Here is a 17,228-nt window from a genome sequence, read left to right as displayed (position 1 = left end):
AAAAGTTTTAAATTTAAGTGTAATATTATTTCATTGAAAACTACGTGGTTGAAAAATGAGTTCCGAAAAAAATGAACTTAGAGTGCGTTTGATTCGCATGGAAAATATTACCTAAAAAAGAAAATGTTTTCTTTGTTTTAAGGAAAACAAAAACTACCTCCACCCAAGGAAAATATTTTCCTTAAAAACAAAGAAAATTAAGCATATTTTCAAAAGTTGAAAAATGTTTTCCATACAAAAAAATAGCAATTAAACACCCCAAGTAAGAATTTGGATGGAAAATTAATAAATGTAATGAAAAATGGACTCAAAGAAGGGAGCGTTATATCCCAAACACGCTTATAAAAACTTGGGAGTGTTATTTCATTCTCAAGAAGGCAGGAACGAAGAGACAAGTCGCAAAACCAGCCGCCGAAACGAGTACAAAATTGGTGATGCCCTTCTTTAAACCTTTTCTTTCTGCTTTTTCTCTCATCCATGGAAATTCAAGCATTTTCTTCTTCTTCTTCTTCTTCTTCTTCTTCTTCTTCTTCTTCTTCTTCTTCTTCTTCTTCTTCTTCTTCTTCTTCTTCTTCTTCTTCTTCTTCTTCTTCTTCTTCTTCTTCTTCTTCTTCTTCTTCTTCTTCTTCTTCTTCTTCTTCTTCTTCTTCTTCTTCTTCTTCTTCTTCTTCTTCTTCTTCTTCTTCTTCTTCTTCTTCTTCTTCTTCTTCTTCTTCTTCTTCTTCTTCTTCTTCTTCTTCTTCTTCTTCTTCTTCTTCTTCTTCTTCTTCTTCCTGTTGATAACAAGAAACCCTTGCAACTCGAAACATGCTTCTTTTACCTCAGAGAAGACTGTTTCTGAACACGAATTCCCACTACAACAGAGGAATTTTGATGGGCTCCAAACACTTGCTCCTTCTTAAGTCTACACTCACGCCGGTAACACATACAAATAAAGATGCGGCCCATTTTTCTTCAACTTCGCAACCTCAGTTATTTTTTACTCACAGGAAAAATATAGCATTTTCTACATCTTCGAAAACCATATCTCCAATTCATCGGATGAGTTCTGGGTTGAGTTATTACCTCAATGCCGCTATGCCTATTCCCAGACCAGGTTTTTTATTCTATTTTTTTGATGTTTTGTTCCCTTTTAAATATATTTGCTGCCTTATTAATGTTTGAAAATTGACTATGCCAGACGAAGGTACAACTAGTTAACCAGAGAGAACATTTTTAGAGCGTTGCTGTTAAGCAATTTTCTTTCTTTCAAAACTCATTTGGCATAAAGTTTGTTTATCTACTTTGGTACTTAAGTTTTGCGGGTATTATACAAGTTGGATAAAATAGGTAAAGCCGAATTCTTGGCGTTGTTTGAAAAAAAACTTCATTTGAAATTTATAGAAAGAGAAACAGAAATGTGATATCACAAAACTACTGCACAGCATCATAGAATTGGTGCCACTATTTGAAGATTGTAGGACGTGGCTAGGTTTGTCTGTTCTGTTTTTAATGGATTTTGAAGAATGATTTTATTTGATTTGGTCTGGTTTCTGGAGTCGTTTTGGAGACCCCAGAGCAGCAAGTGAGGATGTTAAAACAGAGGTTGGAGGATATCGGGATTGACGGAGATGTTTGTAAGCCAGGGCAATACTATGGTTTAATATGTCCAAGCGTACGTGCTTTTAAATATTCTTTTGCGTAGAGACTCGTCATGTTTCAGTTTATTCAGCTATAACAATATTGCGATTTAGTAACTAACATTTTGCTATCACTATGTATGAAGAGACAAGTACTATATACAGTATCTATGTCAATCACTTCAACTAGAACTATAGAAAGCATGCCAACAGACATGTAATTAAGTTAATTTCATTTGGTTCGGCAATGCTGCAGAAGAATTCTGTTTCTTCATAAGTTATAATAGTTAACAACAGCTGAAACCATATAATTGTTTACGAGACTGCATTTCTGATAGCCAGAACTATTCATACCAGTGCATGCTCATTTTAGTTGCTGATTCCATTGTCTTGAGTTTTCTCATTGTGGACTTTGCAGTGCAAAGGTGGGGATTCGGAAGAGAAAAGCTTATCTCTTCACATCACAAAAGATGGGTAAGTTTCCTATTATACCTTGTTTTGTGTGTTTTCCGTTTCTTTTAACAGAAGTATAGTAATATACACCTGTACGTCATAGTGCTGCAGCAATGTGGACCTGCTTTCGGGCTAAATGTGGGTGGAGTGGCACTACAAGGGTATGCTTCAAATGAAGTCACTTAACTCACTACCAATGGTGCATGATTCATGTGATCTAGTGCTTATTTTGCTTGAAGGCCTTTGCTGATGTAAAATCTACTTATGCAAAAATGAGTAGAATCACCAAAGCAAAACAACCATTCAGAGAAATCACAAAAGAGTGTCTGGAACTGGAACCTTTGTGCAACGAGGTATTTATCAATAATTTGTTATATATGTTTGGACATTATTACCCATACAAACAACTGGTTAGTAGAATCTCTTTTTTGCTAGTGTTGTTTCAAATCTGTTCAAGAAGTTATCACCAAACTCTGCTGTTATGATCTATAGATTATAGTTTCAAGCATGTTTCTGATAATTGAGATTGTGGAATGCTTTCTGAGCAGCCTGTGACTAGAACAAAACTTCCCCCCTCCTTTTTTTTTTCTTTCGGTGACAAGGAATCAAGTGTGGACTTTGACAACTTAATAAAATCTGAGTGCATGGTGTGACCAAGAGATAGAACTTTCATGGAAATCCTGAATGCCAGTCAATCATATGAAGCCAATAGTTGCACTACTTGTCAATGATCAGTGAACAATCAAAGCCTTGTACAGTTAACATTAAATTCCAAATTTTGTGGATTTTCTTCTGTTTAATCTCTTGATTGATCCCATTATCGTTGAATCTTAATGAACTTTGAATGTATATGTTTTGTAATACCTTGCCAGCTTGCTGAATGTTTGGTATTGCAAAATTTTGTGCATCTTTTCTTGTTAAGATTAACGTATACCATTTTTTCCCTGTCTATGATTCTATACCGGTTCCCTTTGTGGTTTCTCTATGTTGGACAGAGATATTCAACCTTGTTGGTGCCCTCTAACTGTTGTTTCAGCTACTTGCATATTTTGCTGAGCGAATGATATCTGGGGAAACACTGCGGAGAAACTCTGTAATGCAAAAATGAAGAGGCACCCAGGTGCAGATGTTGTTTTATTTTCAGAAATGTTCATGTATATTTGTGTGCAATCACGAGGTTGTCTTGACATGCTAAAGAATTATTTCTAGCCATGGATGTACTTACATTTCCATTGTATTCACATCCCTCCTGGACCTTGGGCCCTTTGCCCTTCTCCTGAAAGAAGAGGAGGGGCAGGGGAACAGACTTTAGAGAGACGAAGAGGGATGTCAGAAACATTGTTTAGACTCTTTGAAACTATTATAATCTAGTAAGTTGAATTCGATTTAATTGCTAATTTCTCTGGAAGAATGTCTGTAGAGATTTCTATACAGATTGCTATTGCTTTCACCTATCGAAGGAATGGAGAACTTGTTAGCTGCATGTATAGGGATATTACTAAGAAACTTTGGCAGGTATTGTTAGTTGTTCTTCGTGCCTAAAAAGATGCAAATTTACGAGTAAGAAAAACACTAATGTAAGATGTTTATGATTATAGTCTCCTACTGCGCCAACCATTCATAATATGGTTCTGGGTGTCAATTCGACTGTTTTACTTCTCAGACGTGTCTTTTTGAGTTTAACATAGAAGTATTTCACACGTTTTATCCATCACTAGTCTGATATTTTGTTGCTGGTGATGCTGATAATGTGCAGGAAACCGATACTGAAAATATTTTTTATGGATTGGATGATATAAAGGGAGCTAGTGATATTATCATTCTAAGTTAAATTTCTTCATTGTTCTGCTGTCGATGGTCATTCCATTTAACTTTTCATGCTATTTGTTCTCATATTTTTAAATTGAGGTTGAAGGTGAAATAGATAAGCTTGCAATGGAAGAAGCTGGTTTTAAAAACTGTGTGAGTGTGCCGGATGGTGCACCTCCTAAAGCCTCAAACAAAGAGTTCCTTTCCGCTGAAGAGGTATCTTTCTGCTGCAACTCTTTAATCAACCACTTATGATGTCTTTTATTATTTCCTGAGCTATCTATGGCTAACCCTATTATTGTTGTGCTTTGCATTTTCAATCTTGATTGAGTTATATTCAATCCTGCCTGAACCTTTTGATTTCCATCTTGGTAGAAATGTATCTATTCACCCTCTTTCCCTTTCTATATGCCTAATTCTCTTATCTATATTTTTTTAATCATTATTGTTATTTTTTTTTCATTTCCAGGCTTCTTTATTACGCTTTTCAAACATTAGCTGCTTGTCCTCCATCGTTACTATCACTTTCGACAATATGTATACTGGAGATAGTTCAGCAAACAAGACAGCTTCCTCCTCTCTGTCTTTGTCATCATAGATTTTGTAATGAATCTTGCACTGAAGTGTTGCTTTTAATGCCCTTTTTACTCATCCTTTGAAGCGAGGACACAAAGTATCAATATTTGTGGAACTGCAAAGAGAACCTTGAAAAGGTTTGCTCGAATTATTATTGTTATATTTTATTAAGGATTTGTAAAATGAAATTGTTGGGATGCAAAGCTTTTCGGCCTTTTTTTTGTGTGTATTGATAGGCATCTCGCATAATACTTGCACTGATGGGGACCCACCGGTCAAGGCTTGGCTGAAGAACTTGCCCACCGCTTGGGGAGAGAGGTTTTTCTTGCAATTAGTATAATTATATCAACAGTGTTTTAACAAGATCTAAGTTTTGTTCATTAATAGGTGTTGGCGTGTCAAATGACCGAAGAAGAATGATGCTGAATCTTTTAAAGATGCAAACGAGGTTTAATATCCAAATTTTCAACTTGTGTTACGTTAAATTGTTACATTAAATTCTTTATAGGATCTGTTACATGCAACTTGTAAACTTTAAATTCAATTGTTCTTGCAATCTTGCTTCTAATGCACCGATATGCTAGTGCATCCACTGTGCCTGCTGTTTTCAGTTGCGACCATGCAAAGCATGTGTAAAATTGGCATTTAACACGTTACCTTCAATCTGGTTTTGCATTCTATGTTTTTTGCACAATCGCAGCGTTTTGGGACTGGAAATCACATTAAACGTTACCTTGCATTGCTTATACTGTGGCAGAAAATGATCTCTGAATTTTGTCTCTTAGGATCTTTGAAGCTCTGGAACAACCATTAACTTTGTTGCAGTTTTGTAGTGATAGTTATTTGTGACATTTTAGATTAAAGCCATATCTCCGACATATTTAAGAGTAAAAATTGAATGCTGCATCAGTTAGGACACATTAGAGAGCATGAGAATTGTTCTCACATATTAATCAACATATTTCAGACGTTTACAAGCAAATGTATGCATTGAATATATTGTGTGTTTAGATCCATTACCATTCATTATAAAAGGGCAATCATGTATTCTCCTAGCTTGTAAATGTTGTCTTCAGTCTTCATTACTCCTGCCATTTGTTGATATTGTCACTTTGACTATGTCATATGCCCTAAATGTAGGTCCTTACATTTATGGGTCCTTTTGCATTGAGGGATCTCGTTGAAAATGCTGAGCTTTATCCCATAAAGGGGCTGTTCAATCTTAAAGACTACGCTACAGAGATTGACCAGTATTATCATCAAACACTTGGCTATGAGCTTGAGGTTCAACTGGATGGAGTGCTTTGAATGAATTGTATGATGTAAGTATGGTTTGCTCAACATTTTATATTTACCGCTTGATGCTTATTGCTGCTTCCCATGTTAACACATTCACAATCAGTGGATGATCTAGGATTTAAATTTTATGGGTTCAGGATACCCGGAGAGGCCTATAAGCACTGAATATGTATGATATGTACTGGATACATGGGGTTTTCAGAAGAATTAAAATAATACACACGCACACCCACACCCACACACTCACCCCTAAATGCATGATATTTCACTGGATATATTGCATGATATAAGTCTGGGATGAACGGATCCTGAACATAGCACTTCTATTCCTCATTTTGGTTCTGTGTAGGAGAGAAATACAGAGTTTTTTGTGTACAAGAGAAAACACTACAGATGTTAGATGAGTTCTTGCACAATTTTCTAAAAATTGTCAATTCTTGCCCTCTTCATTTCTGGGCTAATTAACAATATTCAGATAATTGTTTTTATTTCCAAATGACAATTTTATTTTTGTCATTATACTAATTCATTTCCTATTTCTAGTTTTGACGCTAGTTCACATTTAAGTCCAACATTTAATAGTCAACTAAATGTGATTTCTGTTGATGTCACAGACATTAATGATGCATTACGTTTTTAAATAGATGCCATCCACTTAGTTCTTGATCTTACTCTGAGACAGGTTGTGCCGGGAGAGTTGACTATTGTTACTGGAGTCCCCAATTCGGGTACAAGTGAGTGGATTGATGCTCTTTTATGCAATCTTAATCAAAGTGTTGGTTGGAAATTTGCGCTTTGTTCTATGGAGAATAAGGTAAAATATTTCTGCTTTCCCACTTTTTTTCTTTTATTTGTTGGCATGTCATCATAAATTTTAAACCGCTTTTGGCTAAAAGTTTATATTCAGCAAATCCCTAAAATAAGAGGATAGCAAATTAAATCCCTAAAATAAGAGGATAGCAAATCAAATCCCTAAAATAAAGCTATTCTAATCAAAATGTAATAATTAAATGATATAAATCAAATCTGATCCTAATATTGAGAAATCTGTCTATTTCATCCTAACCTTACGAAGTCAAGCTTTTATCCTGATCTGAGGGAATCTGTCAATTTCCTACTCTGGCTGTCTATCTTTTGCATCCCTGAGATGGAAACTGATATTTAGGGCTTGTTCGGTAGTGATTTTGATAATTGATTTTTTGACCGTTAGAGAAAAAGTGGGTTCTACCTGTGAGAGAAGAAGTCAAAAATGACGGCTGAAATAGTGAAATAACAGTAAAAAAATTAGTTTTTTTTGGAAGAAAAATCAATACCAAACGTCCGCTTAAAGTTGAAGGCACACGGCTGATAGGGAAGTGTTGTGAAATATTATGAATGTATTTTTAAAGTTAAGTATTAGATTATTTCTGAAAAATCTTAGCCACTACAGTTCGTGATAATTTGTGGAAGATCTGTATAATTTCTGAAATTAATTGTAATCTGCGAAGCGAACTCTTCCGTAGTAACTTGTAGAGGATCTAGGGGGGGACGCAAAAAAAGGGAAAAAAAATAAAAAATTAATGCTGTTTTGGATTCTTAAACTTGATCAGTATGATGAGGTTTTTCTGGCTAATGCTGTGTCTACACATTTTGGAGTTCTTGACTGCCAGTATGGCGAATACTTCCATATACCTTTGGACCACTACGTCTCACTTCTCAGAGCTAATTTTGTACTATCAATGCAATCCAGTTCCCTTGTCAGGCTAAGTTAGTTCATAGTTGTAATCTCTTTTTCTGTGTCAAATTTGTAGCAGCTGTGGTGTCCAGCACTTATTCCTTGACAATCTATTGCTTGTCAATGTAATTGCTGCAAAAGATTCTTTGTTCTTCTACTGCACCTTAGCCTGTCAAGGTTTGTACATACAGTTTTAGTTGGTGTATGATCTGTGGCTTTACAGGTTCGTGAGCATGCAAGAAAACTTTTGGAGAAACACATAAGGAAGCCTTTCTTTGACGTGAGGTAAGCATCAGACTGCCTATAGTAACTGATTGCATTTGTAAGTGCATTTGTAAGTAAATATGAATACATTTTTCTTATTGGAAAAGAGTCAAGAGACAGTGAGTGGTAGGCAAATTGACTTCATGTAAGAGAGTGTTATCCGTACCAAAAGTTAACCATACTCGAACTTTTTAGGCTGCTCTTTATTTTTCCGGTTCATCTAGTGGTCCTGGGTCTTTCCTAGAGATTAATAGCCTTCAGCTTTTCACAAAATTCCTGACATGCAAATCAAGGGATGCTTCAGTCTTAGAAACATAATGAGAGCCAAATCTATATTCGTTATAAACCCATTACCAGCTAGAATTTTTGATAATGTGTCTCCAAGTACTTCATCTTTTTTACTTTTCTGTTTCTTTTTATTTTCCAAAGATACTTGACAATTGATGGGTTGAAATAATATCTCCTTTTACCTTGGAGAAGTCTCTCCAATGTAAATAAAAGTCAAGGTTTTTTTTCATTGAATTGATACTGGGAAAAAGTTAAACTATTATCTGTTGCGAAGTGCTAAAGCTCTTGGGCTTTGTGGTATCTAGAGAGATGGAGGTCATTGCTGAATATACACGTAAACAGTTTAATATAATGTCATAGGGTATATGTTGTTTCAGCTGTGCAGACTAATCTGTTAATCATTTACTTATTGTCCTGTTTGATCCATTGCTACAAATACGTATGGAGAATCTGTTCAGCGCATGAATGTTGAGGAGTTGGAGCAAGGAAAGCAATGGCGGCTCAGTGATACATTTTCCCTAATAAGGTTACTCCAAATCCTTAATTGTGTTGGGTGTTTTCCTTACATGATGTTGATACTGTTCTTCACTGGAATGAGCTGAAGTTGCTGTGAGAAACTACTGGCATTTTGTAGGCAAAAATCTAATCAATTTTTCCTTTGTTTTCTGGACATTTGCTGGTTGCACTTTCTTACACAGTATGTCAATGTGAAACAAATCCTTGTGCCACTGATTAGTTCCATCTATATGCTTGGGAGTTAAACCCATGTCAATAATTTAGCTAAGAGTTGCTGCTCTGGATGGATTTAATTTAATAAAATAATTGTTGCCAAGGCAATATAGTTTCTGGAGAAGTTATACATAAAAAGTCACCTTAGAAACTTATAAAAAAGGAATAGATGAGTTGATGAAATTTTGCCCAGAAAGGAGTTGCAATGAAGTTCCATTGACTTCGACTTAATATCATGCGACAGTTAAACATTATTACGTTGCATATTCAGTATTAATGATTGTTTTGTTAAAGATTGTTCAGATTGGAAAAAATTATGAAATTTTTCCCTATCTGACTATGGTGTCACACTATTTATGCATGCACATGGGCAAACTACGTGTCGAGCTTTCGTGTATACAAAATACCTTATCCATATAAAGTAGGCTCATGGATTAAAACCTTCAATGCTTATTTGGCTTTTGAAGTCAATGTCATTGTATTTGACAAATGATAAAAGAAAATTCCTTGTGTAATTAATTAATTTCTGTTCTTATTTAGAATTGTTCGAATTTTGTTTTGAAATGCAAATATAATAAATGACAGGACTGAAACTGAGTATGTACGTCAGGTGCTGACGAAGATCAAACGATTTGCTCAACATCATTCATGTCATGTTTGGTTTGTAGCGCATCCTAGACAGGTTAGTAATTGTAGAACCATGCATTTACTCCAAGGATTTTCTAATTTAAAATAACCTCGAAACATGTTTTTTTAAACAGTTGCACAATTGGGTCGGAAGGCCCCCAAATTTGTACGACATCAGTGGGATTGCGCACTTCATTAACAAATGTGATAACGGAATTGTTATTCAGCGTAACAGGGATCCAGAGGCTGGCCCCGTAGATCTAGTTCAGGTGTGCTTTAACACCCGAATATCGTATGTCTTATTAATGGCCTGAGGATATTTGTCACCAAATATTTTCTTCTTATTAGTTCACCAAGGATATCAAGTTTTTTAACTTCTCATCTTTGTTAAGGTGTGTGTACAAAAGGTACGAAATAAAGTCATATGTACTATTGGTGATGGTTACTGATCCTATAACAGGTATGAGGCTTCTTTTATGTCATTAAATATTCTATTGCAATTTTTTGAAGGTATTTCTAATTCTTGTATGTCATTAAATATTCTAATGCCATTCTTTAAAGGTATTTCTAATTCTTGATGTAATATTCTAATGCAATTCTTTAAAGGTATTTCTAATTCTTGATGTACGCGATCTTTTTCTTGCTATGCTTAAAAGTTACTTTTCTGGACAAGTTTTGTTCGCGACGTAACTTGTTTTCTATCCTATTCTGAAAGACATCCCAAATGGACTCTGTCAGTAAATCAAAATATTATTAACAAATAGAACAGTGATCTCGTAATCTTACATAGAAACATTGAAACCGCTGCATAAACATATATATANAATCAAAATATTATTAACAAATAGAACAGTGATCTCGTAATCTTACATAGAAACATTGAAACCGCTGCATAAACATATATATAGAGATAGAGTATAAAACCACGTTTTCAATCATCCGTCTTTGGTAATTTATCTTGATTGTTTTATTTTAAACTTTCTTTACAAGTTCTAATTGATTTTAATTTCAAATTGCTAAATTAGGATTTCCATTTCATTTACCGATTGATGACTTGATGCTGTTTCTATTCTGTCTCAACAGGGTGACCGGTGAGTGCATGGATCTTGATCAGTGAGCTAGAAAACGATAAAAAGGATAACATCTTCTTGCAGCATCCGGTTATTTGCATAATTTTGATGTTGTAATACTATATATCTCGTGCTTTTCAATGCGCCCCACTGGCAGAAGCTGGAATCACAATCTAATTCCCGTTAAGCCATGGCATAGAAATATAATCTAACGGCATATTAGCTCTGTATTTACGTTTTCACATTAAGGAGACGATTGATTATTTTTTGTGTAAATATTGTTTTTGGCAATGTAGTAAGGTTAGTGACTCCTTATCCATGGAGTTTTGAGAATTTATCTTATTTTTGGCAATGTGGGATCAATGATTTCTTTTCAATCCAGCTTTATCTCATAGCAACTCCCATCCTCGAACACAAATATTTTGTTCACTCCAACTTAGAGTGGGTCCCGTTTCGAAGAGTCCGGTGTTCAGCCAATGGGGTCCATTTCTGTGTTCTTGACTTGGTCGTTTGTAAGTATCTTTCATTGGACTGGCATGAGCATGTGATCATGTGTTAACACTATTAGATAACTAATAACTTGTCGATTTACATTAGACTTTTGGCAACCCGTGACTTTGAAACTTCAATCATTGACCATGGAAACTGGAAACTGCGGTCTTGTGCATTGTACAGCACTAAACAATTTACGAGAAAAAATGCAGAATACATTAAAACATAGGACCTGTTTGGAAGCGATTTTTACCCCAAAAAAATTGATTTTTTGGCCGTTCTTTCACTATTTTAGTCGTCATATTTGACTTTTTCTCTCACACGTGGATTTCATTTTTCTTCTAACGGTCAAAAAATCAATTCTCAAAATCACTCCCAAACAGGCTCTTAGGTGTGTATTTTTCATTCTTATTTTTTCATTAATGTGTACCAAACGGGGTTGTGTTCCAAGTTGCAATATTAGACATTGATAATTTGTCCCGTGACTTGAGGAGGAATAAGAAAATGAATATTGGTGACAACTTAATAAATTTAATGTTAGGTTATTAATATATTTTTTATTGTCATAATCATGAAAATTATATTTGGAAGTTCTTTTTTGTTTTACACCCTATGTTTGATATTCGGATTTTGAATCTTTTGATTATGGACCATTTCTGTATCTGGTAGGACTATGTTATTGGCCCAAGTTGTTCTTGTTAAACAAGTTGTGCTTGTTTCTTTCATTTTATTTTTCAGTACTTCATAAAAATTGATTTGGAAAGACGTCTAAAATTGTATCCTCAATAACTAGTGGGTTTATAAAAATTCCATTAATAGAAGGATGTTTAAATATTTGAGATGGATTTCAAGCGTAAAAATACATATAATCAAATTCTTAGAAATTTTACCATATTTGATAATATTTTTTTGGAACTTGTGGGAATCTATTCAAATTCACGAAATTTATTAGGATTTATAATCTTTTAAAGTTCATCAATATATTAGTTGAGGACACCCTCATTAGTATTATTCAAATCAATTAGAACCAAAAAAAAAAAAAAAATTACCCCTTTAAAATTAAAATATTGTGTAAAGATAGAACAATTTTCCTATAAATGGTCGAATCCAAAAGACAAAGATCCATTTTCCGGCGTGACATAAGGTGGAATAAGAAAACAAATTGGTAATTGGTCCACCCTCACTCCATCTACCCCCACCTCTCTCTCTCTCTCTCTCTCTCTCTCTCTCTCTCTCTCTCTCTCTCTCTCTCTGTGTACAATCTATATCTATATGTATATAGTGATTGTCATACACAATTTTCTTTATCCCCGCGAAAAAAAAAAAAATCAAAAATGAAAAGTGCTTATGCTGTTCTTCTCCTCTCTTTTCTCTGTTCTTTTAACTGTTTTTCAACTGCAGCCTCAGATTCTGATTACGACGCCTTAGTCCAATGCTTTTCAGATAATAAAATCCCTCAATCTCAAATCTCACAAATTGTGTACGGTCCGAGCAATCCCTCTTTTACATCGGTTCTTCAATCATACATCAGAAATCGCCGGTTCAACACTTCCTCGACCCCGAAACCGGCCATCATTGTCACTCCATTGGAAGCATCCCATGTTAGTACAACGGTTATATGCGCCAAAAAAATTGGAATTCAACTAAAAATTCGAAGTGGTGGACATGATTATGAAGGGATTTCGTATGTTTCTGATGTTAGTTTCATCATTCTTGACATGTTTAATCTACGGAATGTCGATCTCGATCTGAAGGATGAAACTGCTTGGGTTCAAGCCGGGGCAACGCTTGGAGAACTGTATTATAGGATTTGGGAGAAAAGCAAAGTCCATGGTTTTCCGGCTGGTGTTTGCCCGACTGTAGCCGTCGGAGGCCACCTGACTGGTGGCGGGTATGGTAACATGTTGCGAAAATACGGCCTGTCTGTGGATCATATAGTGGATGCGCTAGTTGTCGATATACAAGGCAGAGTTCTGGACAGGGCGGCGATGGGTGAGGACCTTTTTTGGGCAATTAGGGGCGGCGGCGGCGCTAGTTTTGGTGTTATATTAGCCTACAAAATACAACTAGTTCCTGTTCCCCCAGTTGTAACAGTTTTCCATATTCAGAAGGGCTTGGACCAGAACGCGACAGAAGCCGTTTTGCAGTACCAAGAGGTCATGCAAAAGATTGACAATGATCTCTTCATTCGGGTTCTATTACAACCTATTACGAAAGACAAAACCAGGACGGTTCGAGCAACATTCATCGGAATGTTCCTTGGTGATTCCAATAGACTATTGTCCATCACGAGTTCTGAATTCCCTGGACTTGGATTGCTGAAAGCAGATTGCAAGGAAATGAGTTGGATTGACTCGGTTCTATACTGGGCTAATTTCGACAACACTACAAGCCCGAATGTGCTACTGAACAGATCCCCTGACTCCGTCAATTTCCTGAAACGAAAATCTGATTACGTCAAAACTCCGATTCCCAAAACAGGGCTGGAATCTCTGTGGAAGGCAATGGTGGACATAGGGAAAGTCGGGCTTGTTTTCAATTCCTACGGTGGAAGAATGAATGAAATACCAGAATCTGAAACCCCATTTCCTCATCGGGCTGGAAACATTTTCAAGATTCAATATTCTGTAAACTGGAATGAAGAAGATGCTGCATCAGACAAGAATTACATTGATCAGATTAGAAATCTCTACAGTTTTATGACCCCTTTTGTTTCAAGTAATCCGAGGGAATCCTTCTTGAATTACAGGGATCTGGACATTGGCATTACAGACTACGGTAAAAACAGTTTCGGTCAAGGGAAGGTGTACGGAGAGAAATATTTCAAAGGGAATTTTTACAGATTAGTCAAAACTAAGAGCACTTTTGATCCCGATAATTTTTTCAGGAACGAACAAAGTATTCCGACATCGGGTGCCGTTCGAGGAAGAAAAGGAAGAACTTTCTGAGGGAAATATGCTTATTATTGTTTAATCATAAACAGTATTAAAATTTTTAAGTTACAATCTATTTATGATATAAATGCTTTTCAAATGGGAGGTTCATACACATAACTCCATGTGACAATGTCAACTCCTAATTGCTTCTTGTACTACATTTTGCATCAGATGTAGACTTTTAGATTAAAGTTGATGGAACTCGATTCATATTTATATCCAATCACATGTTCAAGTTCGACATATCATTCCAGATTATTATCAAAATGTGTTGGGACACGGTCAGGGAAACAAAAAAATTGTACTGAGCTAATATATAGGGGGAAAATTTATAAAAAATAAAGCCCACTGCTCCACCTCCTCCTGCCCCCGAGTATTCGACATGACAATATGTTATGAAGGGCAATGTTAACGTACAAACAAAATTCATAGGACTGTTCCCTAAGTGCAGGGAAAGCTTCATAGGTTTCCTAGAGGGTGTTGTTGCGGCAGCATTCTGTCCGTTTGTTTTCTCTTTTTTTTTTTTTTTTTTTTTTTTAAATCGATGATTTGTCATGTGTTATTTGTGAAACAGTTCTGTAAAAAATATCTGTACGTGCATCATGATTCAAATTCATATATATATATATGATGTTATCAAAATATAGTACCTGAAAAATCTCGAACTTGATGATCAAACTCCAAACTTGGGCAAACTTAAGTGAACGCGAATGCTTTTCGAATACCTGAAACAAAGGCAACAAGGTGTGTGCTCATCGTCTTTCCGATGCTTAAGTCGGATAGAGAATTTAGTGCGTAAGACTATAAATTAGAAATAATGAAAAACGTACCTCAAGAATGAGTATGGGTTATGTATTTATAGGTACTAATGATAGAGCCCTAGAAGGACTTAATCATGTGTGATCCTTACCCTAGTAGGATAAGGAGTTAGTGTTTCATTCCAAGTGTTCAACCATTGTTTGAGTCGGAGAAGGAGTCAATTAGGGTAAGAATTGTGGTTCAAGTAGAATTAGTGCTCTCCTAGGTCGTTAAGAAGGACTGACGAGATGACAAACAAGCCCGACCTTGATTTGGTGGTTTAGGGGGTTATCAAGTTCAGGGTCCATGGGTCGAGTTTGGGATTCACTAGATTTGGGGTCATCACAGGCCCCTGTGCATTGAGGTCGTAGATTTCCGTCCAAGCTTGATCTACAAGCGAAGATGTAAAGGCATAAATGTCCAGGTGTCTTTCCACGTGTCAGGCGTTCGATGGGATGTCAGAGCACTAGCTTAGATGGCTGCCACGTGTTTTTATTCAAAGGCCAGGATTAATAGACCGTTGACATCCCAAAGACCGCTATAAATAGTCCCCACATTTCACTTTCGCTTTTCACTCTCCAGTAAAAGAAAGCTCGAGCTCGGGGATAGTGAGTCTGTGAGCACACTTCTAAAGAGGTAAGAGATTGTGCCTTTAAGTTGTTAATTATTTGAAAATCATAATGTTGAGTAGTAGCAAAGAATTGAGTTCTAGTGATAGTAGCAAACCCTCTAGGAGCTCAAACGATGGTGAGAACCCCGAAACCGTAGGTACTTCCCTAATTCCCATGGCCATACTTGTGAGTTCGCATTCTCAGGGTGAGGTAGTATTGACCTATCCAACGAACCCTACAAAATACAAAGAACATGTGATCATTAAGATAGCTAGGGAATTCAGGGTCATGCCCTTGGGTGATGTTCGAACCCCCGAGCCAACCGAAATCGTAATCGGAGCTCGAGAGGGAGAGATGACTTTTTTTAGAGATGCCCTTAAGGTCGGGCTTAGATGCCCTTTTCACCCCTTCTTTATCCATTTCTTGACCTCCTTCTATTTGTGCCCGGGTCAGTTAGCCTCGAACGGGTGGATGCTCCTAGAGTATTTCTTTATCCTCTATAGGTGCTTGGAGATCAAACCTAGGATCGACCCATTGAAGATGGTTTTTGACATGAAATTCTCGTCGGGGTATAATTGTTTTGTATATTTGTCTACCAAAGAGGGGTTTAGGACACCAGAGTCCCCGAGCTCTCTCCGGGACTGGAAAGAGCTATTCTTTTTTGTCAAGCCTCAGGATCCCGATCACCCTTTTAGCCCGAAGTAGGAAGTTTGGGACAGAGATAGGTTTAATGAAGGTCGGGCTTACTTTGAAGTTCTAGAATGGGATAGGTTGAAATTAGTTAATCATGACCTTCTGGCAGAAAAGATTGATTATCTCCTCAAGGATAACACCCTCGATCTGGCAAACGTCAAAGGCCTCGAGGGTATGGTCTTCCTTCCTTGTTCTTTTCACGTGTTGTTTGTGAGATTTAGGTCGAACTTAAGTGCTTGTCATTTTTGCAGATTTGGAGATGTCTTTTGACCCATCGAAGCTATTAGCAAACGTTCATCATAAGGCCAAGGGCCCCAAGCCTAAGGCCCCGGCCCAATCCAAGGGGAAGAAATGGGCTAGAGAGGTCGTTACTGGGAAACCCTAACCTTAGAGCCCCAAGTCTTGTCAAAAGGTCGAACCTCGACGTCGAAGGACCCGACCTCCCTACCACAGAAAACACCTAAATCACAAGATCGAGCTCAGAGGTGTCAGGGCGTGGCTAATTCGGCCTTCTCGTCGATTTCTGAGAGCGTTTTCGAGGAGTACTCTGAGTACGCCATGGTGAAGGACCTTGTTGACTGGCTTGAGAAGGAGGTCAACATTCACGAGGGTGTCAAGACGTTGGAGGTCTTGACTTGAGGGTAAGATATTAACCTTAATGATGTTTTAAGTTTTATGTTCAATTGATCATACTAACGCCGAGTTTTATTACTGTTTTTATGCAGACGTTGAGTATGGCAAGGGGTCTTACCTTGAATGGCCTCAATATCTCAAGCCAGCTGGAAGGGCTCAAGAGGGAAAGAGATCATGCTAAAAAGTGGACTATCGAGGTTGAGAAGAAGCGTGACGATGCGAGGTCCAACCTTCGTAAAGCTCGAGACGAGATCAGGGTGGCCAGAGATGAAGCTGAAGAGGCCAAACTCGAGCTCTTGCAAGCTAAAAAGAGCTTCGAGGAGGAATCGTCAAAAGCCCAAGAAGAGGCTCGTACTTAGACAATCGAAGACTTTAAGAAGTCTGATGAGTTCAGGACTCTTCTTGGGCAGTATGGCTCGGGGTCGTATCACTACGAGTTGCGGCTTGCGGGCTCTTTCTTGAGGAAGAAGCTTCCTGACGACCTAAAGTCGATGGTAGAAAAGCTCAAGACGGTGAACGAGCTTGGAAACTAGCTCAAGCTACTTGCCTCGGAGGTCGAGGATGAAAGCGATGGCGATGATGATGGGACCCTCCGATCAGGGTGGCGCTGACACCAT

General features: G+C 37.1%; 2 protein-coding genes and 1 pseudogene across 4 annotated transcripts; all 3 read left to right on the top strand.

Annotated features, from left to right (window-relative positions):
* Positions 1-725: 725 nt before the first annotated feature.
* Positions 726-3,698, top strand: LOC111396971 (twinkle homolog protein, chloroplastic/mitochondrial-like). 3 transcript variants are annotated; one of them, XM_023023615.1, is made up of 6 exons: positions 726-1,096; positions 1,539-1,654; positions 2,038-2,093; positions 2,176-2,233; positions 2,312-2,425; positions 3,109-3,698. In XM_023023615.1, the coding sequence occupies exons 1-6, from the start codon at positions 808-810 to the stop codon at positions 3,178-3,180; spliced, it is 705 nt and encodes a 234-aa protein (XP_022879383.1). In that variant the 5' UTR covers positions 726-807; the 3' UTR covers positions 3,181-3,698. The 3 variants fall into 3 exon arrangements, with proteins under 3 accessions (XP_022879383.1, XP_022879385.1, XP_022879384.1); XM_023023617.1 differs by lacking the exon at positions 1,539-1,654 and having other exon boundaries at positions 726-918; positions 990-1,096; positions 2,184-2,233; positions 2,353-2,425; positions 3,068-3,144; XM_023023616.1 differs by having other exon boundaries at positions 2,353-2,425; positions 3,068-3,144.
* Positions 3,483-10,825, top strand: LOC111397879 (annotated as a pseudogene).
* Positions 10,826-12,145: 1,320 nt separating this feature from the next.
* LOC111396969 (berberine bridge enzyme-like 21) lies at positions 12,146-14,099 on the top strand. The gene has a single exon (XM_023023610.1). The coding sequence runs from the start codon at positions 12,275-12,277 to the stop codon at positions 13,886-13,888; it is 1,614 nt and encodes a 537-aa protein (XP_022879378.1). The 5' UTR covers positions 12,146-12,274; the 3' UTR covers positions 13,889-14,099.
* Positions 14,100-17,228: the final 3,129 nt, after the last annotated feature.

Source organism: Olea europaea, chromosome 7 (assembly GCF_002742605.1).
Source record: "Olea europaea var. sylvestris chromosome 7, O_europaea_v1, whole genome shotgun sequence".
In the NCBI taxonomy this organism is placed as follows: Eukaryota; Viridiplantae; Streptophyta; class Magnoliopsida; order Lamiales; family Oleaceae; genus Olea; species Olea europaea.
Note: the sequence above shows the minus strand (reverse complement) of the source record. Positions and strands in the feature narration are given on the sequence as shown.

Excerpts from the sequence above, each read along its gene's own strand:
- LOC111396971 (XM_023023615.1), top strand. The coding sequence starts at position 808 with ATGCTTCTTTTACCTCAGAGAAGACTGTTTCTGAACACGAATTCCCAC. Across the intron at positions 1,655-2,037 it reads ATGGTTTAATATGTCCAAGC|TGCAAAGGTGGGGATTCGGA; the intron begins GTACGTGCTTTT and ends TGGACTTTGCAG. Across the intron at positions 2,094-2,175 it reads CTTCACATCACAAAAGATGG|TGCTGCAGCAATGTGGACCT; the intron begins GTAAGTTTCCTA and ends TGTACGTCATAG.
- LOC111396969 (XM_023023610.1), top strand. The coding sequence starts at position 12,275 with ATGAAAAGTGCTTATGCTGTTCTTCTCCTCTCTTTTCTCTGTTCTTTT.